Source organism: Pelecanus crispus, chromosome 2, assembly GCF_030463565.1.
Source record: "Pelecanus crispus isolate bPelCri1 chromosome 2, bPelCri1.pri, whole genome shotgun sequence".
Taxonomy (NCBI): Eukaryota; Metazoa; Chordata; class Aves; order Pelecaniformes; family Pelecanidae; genus Pelecanus; species Pelecanus crispus.
In genome coordinates, this window is record NC_134644.1 from 136,083,017 (window position 1) to 136,094,529 (window position 11,513).

Below are 11,513 nucleotides of genomic sequence, written 5' to 3' on the forward strand. Positions count from 1 at the left end.
ACTGGTTAGCTGTAGGCAGGTTACGACAAGAAAATCCACACCTGAACTTGAGGTCTCTAATACAGAGACCTTCAAGGCTTATAGACACTCACATGGTAAGAAAAGCCCTCAAATTTCAGGATTTACATAACTGAAAGCAAAAGAGAACTGGAATTCTAAACAAACTCTTCACTTCCTAAGCACAGTGTCAGCTCAGCGCTGCTGAACATCAACTTAAGTTTGAAATATGACAAATACTCAGTTTGCGACTTGCCTCTGTGCACATGAGCTCCATTTCACTGCTTGAAAAGATGTAACACAGCTTTATCAGTGGCAGAATACAGTTTGTCACGATTCAGTACCGAACAAGGAAAGCCACTGGATATTATTTAGTTAAGTGAGAAGTCAATGAAAATGAACAGTGAGAGTTACAAAATCCTTGATGAAAGGGAAAGATTCAGACCACACGATGTGCTTAACCTGTCAAGAACAAAAAGCCAGTGACTACACCTTCTGGTCGAGAAGATGCTGGGCTCTGTCTCGCTTGAAAGAGCTGTGCAATAACTGGGAAAGCAGAATACTGACAGAAGTTTATCTCTCTTTGTATGATTTGTTTGCATTTTTATAACACATCACAAAAAAAAAAATATTCTAGATACCAAATTAAATTGTGGAAATAATCAAAAGATTTTAGATTAGATAGAACGATGAGCTAGATATGCAGATTCTGGAAAGTACACTGGAACGCACAGCATGAAGTCATTAAGACCAAAGCATATATTACTGCGTTTGTTAGTTTCAGTTCAAAGGACTACAATATCTTCTGGTAAACTGAAATCACATTAAAAGGTGGAATCTGCATTTTGTAAAGCAAATCTGAAGAAGACAGAGACCTTCTTTTCTCCCCTACACACTTTCTAACAAAAAAACAGAACCCCAAACCATTGGTTTTTTTGTGACAAAAATAATTCTACATCTATCTTCTCAGCACTTTTCTACCATCTTTCTCCATATTTCTGCAGGCAATACAAAACTTTGCTTCAGCATTTCCTGTCAACATTAAAGCCTAAAATCCTGACAAGCACATGACAAAGTCTTGTGTTCGAAGATGCTATGTTTTTAAATTTTCATGATATCACACTTTCCAAATGTTACAAGCATACAAATCAAATGTATGTTCTTACTCTTGCCAAAGAGCTTTCTAGAAAAAAAGAACACCTACAAGATTTCCAGTTTTTACTGACTTATCTCTCCTTTTCTGCACATTTCTGAACTTCACACTCTTTCGGTCCTTGAAATTGAAATGTAGAAAAAAAATGTTGTCTAAGAGATTTCCATAAAATTCTTTAAACAAAAGTTTTAATTAGACTGCTTCCTGAGTAATATTTGTAAGCTGCAGACTGATAATGAACTACCATTCCCCTTTCAACAACTTCTTAAGGATGTCTCTGTGTACTAAATAGACACGTAATCTGTACTAAAAGTAAGTTATTCTGAAATACATGCTTGTTATTACCTAAACATTTCAGTTCTTATTGTTATTATAGAAGTAGCAAGCAAAGACTTCTGTATATTTTACCATATGCTTGTCCTTAAAAAAGCTGAATACTGTAAGACTTAATTCCATTTTTCCCCCATACATCCTATTAAAACACCTATAATTTTAAAAACTTATAATTATTTCATTATTCAAAAAACTTGAGAACTATTCTCTTCTGAATTCTAGTCATTTAGTTCCACATCCTATTTAACATATTTGTTTTAAATCCTTGTGTTTTGGGTAACTGGTGAATACCAAGACGATATTTAGGCATAAAGCTGAATGTCACACCAATACATAATCTTGCTTGTTTCAGCAGAATTAATGAAGTACTTAAAAGTAAACAATTTTAATCTTTCTTAGATCATATATCACATAGGACTTGTGAACAGACCAGAATTTCCCCTCCAATTCTTAAGGTTCACACCTTTAGATAAGCAGTATCAGACAGAGATACAACAACAAAAGATACACCACCAAAAACTGGAGGGGCTATGGGATGAAGGAACTAGCAAAGTCTAGCTTTTTTTTTTTTTTTTTTTAAAAGAAACTTGTAACTTATACCACAAGTGATACATTAGAGATTCAACTAACATATTAAAGATTCAAAAGCTTTCCACTTGAATCTTCCATATACGATTTACTTGTGTTTCACCCTTTTCTAAATAATTGTTTTAAACATTCATCTGAGACACAGTGCAGCAATATGACTTTTCTCCTCCCTCATGGAACAGTCGCTCACATCTGAAAAGTCCAGTTAACTAGAGCGCTATCAAACTGTGTGAAAAATAATCACCTTTTGATAACTTGATGGCACCTTCATTTTTGCTATGGCAGGCTAGTCTTTGAAGCGGGTTGGGGTTTTTTTTGCTAATAATGATTCATCTTAGTTCGTCATATTAATTTCTGTTGTTAAGTGCACATGTGCATCTTCTCCAGTGTGCATATACCCACACATCTTCCAGTATTCCAGACTCAACAGTTAACAATCTTAATAAAATCCAAGTTGCAAATTTTAAGAGACATAACCCAGTTGACACATGCTACAAAGAAATTAGCGACCACTACAAACCTCGCTAACTTGTACTACACCTGCAAGATGTTTCCTCAACACAGAACTGCAGATACACCTTCAAAAATACATTGAAACAAATACATTGCATATACAATTGCCCTTCCCAAAGGTGGGATTCAAAGAATAAGTGGGCAGATGCCAACGAATTTCATTAAATGCACTAGTGCAAGGCACCCTTATACAATGATGAGAAGGATTATAAGAGAACCTAAAGGGAAGAGACAAAATTAGTTATCTGCAACAAGGGCAAGAAATTTGTTGTTTGGCAAATTACTTTCAAATGAATATTTCTTGTAGACTACAGTCTAATTACTTTGCTATACTGTAAAATTAAAACCATTGATTTATTGCAGCCACATAACTTCAACAAGCAAGGATGCAATATTAAAACCTATACGAATTCATGGTCAAAGTTTTACTTTGCATCGGAATGTTAAGTTTACACTGTCTTTGGATCCAACAACCCATCACAAACTTACTTTTGTATTACATTCTGTAAGCTGAGCATCATACCCAATTCACTTTTCATCTTTTCTCTGTTGGCACGGCACTCTGCCAAATAGCGGAGAGCCTAAAGGAAAGAGGACCACAGCAAATCAGCAACATGTCCAAAATACTATCATTCATTTTTATTAGTGTACATCTGCAAAACATTCACAATGTGAGTTCTAGTAAGAAGATAAAGAGTATTATCACCTACTGTGAACATCAAAAAAATTGTTTTATTCTTATAAATACACAGAAAGCACAGAATATCTAACCTATGAGAAAAGGCTGAGAGACTGGGTTTGTTTATAATGGCTAAGAGAGTCTAAGGGACAATCTAACAGCTGTCTACAACTACTCGAAAAGTCTTTACAAAAACGATTAAGCCAAACTTTCCTCTACAGCAGCAAACAATGTAACAAGGGGGAGCAGCCACAAATTGCAGCTTGGGAAGTTCAAATTAGATATTACAAGAAGTTTTTTCACTATGAAGGTAGTTCAACATTGGAACAGATGACCTAGTGGGACTGCAGAATCAACGAGACAAAGCTACAACTGACCTGATCGAGTGCTGGTGACAGTCCCAATTCAAGCAGGAATCTGAAGTGAATGACTTCCAGAAGTCCCTTCCAACAAACATTTATGTGATCTGAGATCTAAAGTAGTTTTTATACGCTATGCTTCTAGTATAATCTCCATGAATTCTATGGGCTCCCCCAGTACTAGAAAACTGAGCACCGCCAAGTTTCTACTGTCCACAGAAAGAGGTCTACCATGTTTATAAGCTTCTGAAGACTAGCTGCAATATTCATCACTCCATGCAGTAGTAAGAATACAAGCAGCAGCAAGCTGCTAAGGTTACTGTTACCTAAACTGAGAATTTACATTTACTTGTTGCCCAAGGCTTTGGTTATTTGACTTTCTTTGCACAACTTCATGTTGCTGATCCCAGTCAGCAACTGTATATATTTGCATGATCCTCCTAACATAATACTCTTCCAGTTAAAACATCAGCCCTTCTTTTCATGAGACATCTCTCTATTGTTAGTGGTGACAAAGTTTTCTCAGAGCCTCCAAAGGCGTACTGTGCGTTGTGCTTGTCAGTGTTTTACTGATGTAGGTACAAGGACTGCACTTGCAAAATCCTGCAATACACAATGCAATGCTTTATAAAATGGGGTTTGTGATAGCAAGGTTTAAAAGTGCACCAATTCTTTAAATAGTCATATAATAGCTCTGCTGCTCAATAGCTGCTTTAAAAATAACATGCTCCTTAATCCCTTCAGAGATAGAGAACTAATTATCTAGGGTTTTTTTTCCCCCTAAATCATCTTCAGCACATATTAGGTAAAATTCAAGACCATTTTCTTGCCTTTTGAGAAAGCCTGGCATGATAAAAACTCTAAATATGATTTTTGCTATTTCCCGATGTGGATCAGTATCAATAATTGCAGTTTATAAATACTGTATATGCATTTATTTTCTTACTTTTCAACTATGGGGAAATAACCTGAATGATAGCTCTGAACTGCTAACTTTCATGTTAAGAAATGTGTCCTTACTGGTGGAAAAAGTTTCTCATTTTTATTAGTCTCTGTTCAGGCAATTTAGTAAGGATAGAATGTTGTTGGTCAAAGAAAAACCCATTCTCTTAACAGCTAATTGTAAGGGTCAAAATGTAGGCAGTCTCTTTCCATTGGTTACATACTCTTACACACAAATGTAACTTCCACTAAAATAAGACCAAAGACAAAGTTATCAGAATGACTTAAGTGACCTGACTTTTCAACCCTAGGAAGTCCTATTGCCCCTGCCTGCCATGAGAGATGCAAGGTCTGCACCTTCAAGGAAGTGACATCAGTTATGCTTATTAAATTGCAGTCTACTGAAGGCACAAGGAAGATTACTGTTACAGACTTTGGCTCAGCCTCTGTTCAGCAAAACACTTATCTACATTAGCTTTAAGCTCACAAGTAATTTCATCATAATCAATAGGACCATCTCCATACTTGAACATAAAAATACACTGTTGTCAACCTTAATAACAAAAGACACCTTTAATGTTTTGTGAGATGTTAATGTAGTTTCTTAACTTCAGAGTCCTATTTTTGAAAATTTTAGTCCAAATTTAGGAGAAAAAAAAAAAAAGTAGTATTGCCTGGGTTACTTCTGATTGTTTTATTTAAAACACATTCAAAACTTTTAGCATTTGAAGCATACTGTAAAGAATTCCCGGAATTAAAACCAGAGAAAACTATAGAAAAATATATCACTTCTATCTATCAGATAGAAGAAAGGACTGAACTGAAACTGCACATGGGGAAGAACACACCCTCCCCAAAAGATTCTGCAACATACCAAAAAAGTTAAATAGGGAACTACTATGATACAGATTATTTATAATTTCAGCTATGGGAATCACAGAATAATACAATAAGAAATTTAAAGTGCACATTTTTGACTAATGGGATGGCTAGAAAAACAAAAACAAAAAGACCTTTCAGAATGGAAAAATATCAAAAATAAAGACTAAAAAGTTATGAGCAAAGATACTAAAAGCTACAGAATCTAAGAGGTTCAAGAACTCATGAACACAAGAAGTCTGAGTAGCAGACAAAAAACATGTTTTCACAGTAAACTGATCCATTTCTGACTGCAGCCAGCATCCTGGGATATAACATGGTCTCCTCTAAATACTGAATCTTAATCCACTCTAATTGTAGGTTATCACTAAATGGAACAATACAGCTGTCTCCCCACCCAACAGGATGCCCTTACAACACAACTTGAATAATATCTGGGGCTGTGGAACAACACTGCAAACTGGATTAGCCCTCATCAATCTGACAAAGTCAGTCCTTTTCATGTAATTTTTGTAACATGATCACAGACTGATTATCGAATCTTGTGCAGGCAATGAGAATACACAGCCCAAAGGAGCAAAGCAAGGAAAAAGAGAGTGAGGCATCCAAACAAGATCCTCTTTTAAGACCACAACCTAAGGAAACTGCACTGGAAAGAAAACTAATGCAACGTATTCCCAAGAACTGCAAACTCAACTCAAAGTTCTTCCAGTGAAGAACATTACAGTCTGACAAATGCTATGGCAAGGCTAACCTAAAAACCAATCAGCAGGATACAGTTCTCCCGGATTATGTGACCTCATTCCCTGAACCCAGAAAGTATCAGAGACACTGAAGTAATTCCAAGAAGTCCACTAATATCCACTATGAAAGTAAAACAAATGAATAATACAGAATTAGGGTACAGGTAGGTCTTAATGGTGTAAAGAATAATGTATACTTGTATGTAAAAGCCAGAGGCCTTTATTCTTTAGTTTCACATTGTTTAGAATTCAGTAATGACACAAGAATATGAAAAAACCCACCACATACATTTTAGTAACTTAAAATCTTACTAGAAAAATTGAATTAGACTTTTAACAAAATCTTGACTTTTGTTTGTCCTGTTTCTAAGCAAGAAATACACTCTTTTAAGTTAGTAATTAGAATCAGGATGAGAAATCAGGATTTTAACGTTTATGATTTAGAATGAGAAGAAAACAGACAAAACCTGGAACAAGTTGTATTAGGTATTAATAGATTTTGAGTTGGGTCTTTTGGGGTTTGGGTGGGTTTTGTTTGGGTTTTTTTGTTTTTAATACCATGACAGTGGTCAAATGCTGGAACACAGTACCGGAGAGGTTATGGAATCTCCATCCTTCAAGGTGTTCAAGAATCAAGCGGACACAACACTGAGCCATGATCTGAGTACACTTAATTTGAGCACGGGATTGGACTACATCACCTCTGGAGGTCATTTCTAACCTAAATCATCCTATGATTTTTTTTTTTTCCCCCTCAACCAATATGAATGTCAAATCATTGTGTATATTTGCCAAGCTCTGGGACTTCATCTTTACAAAGAGATTTAAGGGCGCTTACCTCCCTCCCCACAAAAAGTGAAATAGCTGTATTAGGGAAAAAATGCAAAGTAAATTAATCTCTTCCAAAACCCATAAATTCCCCTGGAATAATGTGTCATTGCTAAACAACTTTTGAAATACATGTTTTTAAAAACCACATATAATGAATCTCAACATAACATGAAAACAGGTTTTATTTTTCACATTTTTACTTGTTTAAGACACATTAACAGTTACAAACTGTCCTACTGACATACAAATTTATCTCCAGAATACTTACTAGTAAAGCTGAATGAACAACTGGAGGGTTGGGGTGGTCCAAAAACAGAATAAGACCTGGCAGGCATCCTTGATCCTGAACAATGGCCCGTCTGTTCAGCGGGTCAGCTGCTAGGTCTCGGAGCTGGTTAACTACAGATAGTGCATCAGGCTCCTCACTCATAGTAGAATTCATTTTTTCTGCACCATGCATACAAAATACCTGCTGGGGGGGGAAAAAAATCTGTTACTAATACCACAACACTTACCATCAATTAAAACACAGGTAGAACAAAAGCACAAAGGCACTGATTTGTTATAAGCATAAAAGTATTAAAAAACCAAGGACTAAAATTCATGGAACATGGATGGAACTGGTAAGGATGTGGCTCTTGAAATTTGTAAACTGGAAATCTAAACTTCCTATGCAGAGAACAGGTAGGTTTGGTTAATAATATTTCATAGAATCATAGAATCGTTTAGGTTGGAAAAGACCTTTAAGATCATCCAGTCCAACCATTAACCTACACTACCAAGTCCACACTAAACCAATCAAGGGTAGACTAGACTAAACCATGTCCCCAAGTGCCACATCTACCCGTTTTTTGAACACTTCCAGGGATGGGGACTCCACCACCTCTCTGGGCAGCCTCTTCCAATGCTTGACTACCCTTTCTGTGAAGAAATTTCTCCTAATTTCCAGCCTAAACCTCCCCTGGCACAGCTTGAGTCCATTTCCTCTCGTCCTATCACTAACTACATGGGAGAAGAGACCAACACCCACCTCACTACAATCTCCTTTCAGGTAGTTGTAGAGAGTGATAAGGTCTCCCCTCAGCCTCCTCTTCTCCACAGTAAACAACCCCAGTTCCCTCAGCCGCTCTTCATAAGGCCTGTGCTCCAGACCCTTCACCAGCCTTGTTGCCCTTCTCTGAACACGCTCCAGCACCTCAATGTCTTTCTTGTACTGAGGGGCCCAAAACTGGACACAATATTCCAGGTGCGGCCTCACCAGCACCGAGTACAGGGGCACAATCACCTCCCTGCTCCTGCTGGCCACACTATTCCTGATACAAGCCAGGATGCTGTTGGCCTTCTTGGCCACCTGGGCACACTGCTGGCTCATGTTCAGCTGGCTGCCTACCAACACCCACAGGTCCTTTTCAGCCAGGCAGCTTTCCAGCCACTCTTCCCCAAGCCTGTAGCGCTGCATGGGGTTGTTGTGACCCAAGTGCAGGACCTGGCACTTGGCCTTATTAAACCTCACACAGTTCGCCTCAGCGCAACGATCCAGCCTGTCCAGGTCCCTCTGCAGGGCCATCCTACTCTCCAGCAGATCGACACTCCCACCCAGTTTGGTGTCATCTGCAAACTTACTGAGGGTGCACTCAATCCCCTCATCCAGATCATTGATAAAGATATTAAACAAGGCTGGCCCCAAAACTGAGCCCTGGGGAACACCACTCATGACTGGCTGCCAACTGGACTTAATTCCATTTACCACAACTCTCTGGGCTTGGCCACGCAGCCAGTTTTTTACCCAGCGAAGACTACGCCCATCCAAGCCATGAGCTGCCAGCTTCCCAAGGAGAATATTATGGGAGACGTGTCAAAAGCTTTGCTAAAGTCCAGGTAAATGACATCCACAGCCTTTCCATCATCTACCAGGCGGGTCACCAGGTCATAAAAGGATTTCGATTTGTTTCAGACCAGTCACCCCTTACGGGAGTATGTTTGTGTTAGTTTTTTTACACTACTGACAAATATTTCCGAGAAATCCCTAGTTTTCTCACAACAAGGCACCCTAGAAGTCTATAAACATCCTTCTGTATAAACACATGTAAATTCAAAATATGTATTTTCAGAGTACCTTTAGCAATCATCAAATTTTACACAAAAATTAACCAGAAAAGCCAGCAAAATATTAACGCTGCATCAAGAACAGTGAACATTAAGTTTTAATCTGGATCTATGTATCAAATACCTAGTGTAACGCCATCCTCATTCAAAGGCAAAAAGGGTTTGAGAGGAGGGAGTTTGTTTTTTTTTTTTCTTTTCACTAGTACTCTCTCAATAAAAAGAAAGAAAGCAGGTCACGCCTTGCTCATGCCGAAGTCCAAGCCACCATATCAATTTCAAAGGAGACACGTGTTAGCTTAGGAGTATCCAATTCCAAAGTTGTTTAATAAGGAATAACTATTTAACAGGCAATAAAAGCATAAGTTTACTCAGACGAAATGCTACATCTTGGTGCAAAAATCTAGTTTCCTTCAAAAGACTGATTACATGCCTCTGAAATGACTAAATGCTAACTGTGGTCCTGGTGTTGCCAGTAGCAACTCAGGCAAGTAACTTTTCTTAAGGTGCAGAAGTGTGAGTAAATAAGTATTGTTAATTTGTGTTCTTTCATTTTTCCCTGCATAAAAATAAAAGAAATTAAATTTCTAGGTGGTCATATTCTTTAAACATCATTTCCCAAATAAATCATATTGTACAAACATTATATAGTTTTCTTACTGAAGGTAGGCCCTTCAGCAACACAAATTAATCATACTCATCAAAAACCACAAACCACAAATATGCACTTTGGTTATGATAACTTCCAACATTTTCACATTGAAAAAATGCTGTTAATCTCTAAGTCATTGGCCCTTCCTTCAGGAAAGAGAGTGCCAATGCAAAAAGTACATGCCAATGATTAGTCTCCAGGCTATTTTTTTTTTTGACTATCACAAGCCCAAAAGAGATCAACTGGGAGATACAGCAGCTCAACCAATAAACAATAACTTATATTTCCAAAGCAGACAACTCTAAATTAAAAAAAAAAAAACAAAACCAATTCTCTGTTAAGTATTACTAATTACTTTTCACAGTTGGCAAAGAAACTTATTCAAAACTTAAAAATCAGATCAGTTGTGGAGCTGATGCTAACCAAAGTCTCTGACTTCCAGTTCTGTGCCCCAAGCACCAGCTTATTTGTACCACCCTCTCCATCCTGATCACCTTTTGCCTTTTTCCTTCTAATCTCCTGAAAAAGCATGAAGCCAAATTTTACCCGCCTTCTATCGCATTAGGCCACACTCCTGTCCTCCCCAGACCCTTCTTCCTCTCTCCTCAGCCACAACTGAAGAAACAACTTAAGTCCTTACGTTCTCCATCACCTACAACAGCCAACTTCATCAAGGACCCCTGGCAATTTTTTGTGAAAACACAATTAAGCTATTCTAAAAGTTTTAAGAAGTTACCTAGAACTTGGGGGCCTAGCAGGGAAGTTACTCAGGTACCGGCTCTTTTCTCCTCCTTGCAGCTTTGAGACCAAAGCTTAGCAAAGGCACCGCAGACCTCTCTGTCGGTCTCCCTCTCCACTGTGTCCTCACCAGGGAGGCCCAGGAGAGGAACGCTTCACACCTCCGCCGTCACGCTGAGCGTTCCCCAAGCGACGGAGCTGACAGCCCGGCTGCTGTAAAGGCCCCGGGACTCAGCTCCCAGGCCCCTCGTCCGGCGGAGGCACAACCCTCCAGCGACCGTCCGACGTGAGCTCCGGGACGCGGTTAGGCAGGGCAGGAGGGACCTCAGCCAGCCACGCCGCCCCCCTCTCACGGCCATCCCACCCTTCCCCAGCCTCCCCGGTTCCCGTCCCCCGGCGCGGCCTGTTCCCCTCTTCGGCCTCGTACCGTCGCAAAAGACGTCCCCGGCCGAGCAGCTCAGTCCCGCGCCCCCATCGCCCGCGGAGGCGGCACGGCCTGCGGAGGGCACAGGCACAGCCTGCGGAGGGCAGCGGCAGGAGGCCGGCAGGAGGGCCCGCCGCACACACACCGCCCGCCAGGCCCCACTCTGGCCCCGGCACCGTCCACCACCCCGCAACCCGATTGGTGCGGACCCGCCCGCGCCTCTCCGCCACTCGCGGCGCGCTTTGCTCCTGGCGAGGCACGATTGGCTGTCGGCGGCTGCCCCGCCCCCCTGGCGGCAGCGCCGCCGTGCACGCCGGGAGTTGGAGTTCGGAGAGGGGCGCGGGACCTCGCCGGGAGGAAACACAGGCCCTTAGTGCCATTTATTTTTAATTTTTTTTTGTTTTTTCTGAATAGGCGGTCACTACCAGAACTTGAATTTACTGCTAGTGTGAAAGGTACTGTAAAACAATATAGTGTAAAACACGCCTGATCCTGCATGGAGACACAGTACCTACCCCATTTTGAAACCCGAGGCAGGTAGCCCCCACCCCGTGAGATCCGGACAATCGGATTTTAATA

General features: G+C 40.0%; 1 protein-coding gene across 2 annotated transcripts in view; it reads right to left on the minus strand.

Annotated features, from left to right (window-relative positions):
• The window catches only part of ARMC1 (armadillo repeat containing 1), a 34,990-nt gene extending 24,025 nt beyond the window's left edge, over positions 1-10,965 (minus strand). For both annotated transcript variants that reach the window (XM_075705867.1, XM_075705866.1), the window contains exons 1-3: positions 10,938-10,965; positions 7,286-7,486; positions 3,074-3,165 (exon numbers count right to left, since the gene is read on the minus strand). In XM_075705867.1, the coding sequence (XP_075561982.1) occupies positions 3,074-3,165; positions 7,286-7,477 (284 nt within the window). In that variant the 5' untranslated portion in view covers positions 7,478-7,486; positions 10,938-10,965. The remainder of the gene's footprint in view (positions 1-3,073; positions 3,166-7,285; positions 7,487-10,937) is intronic.
• Positions 10,966-11,513: the final 548 nt, after the last annotated feature.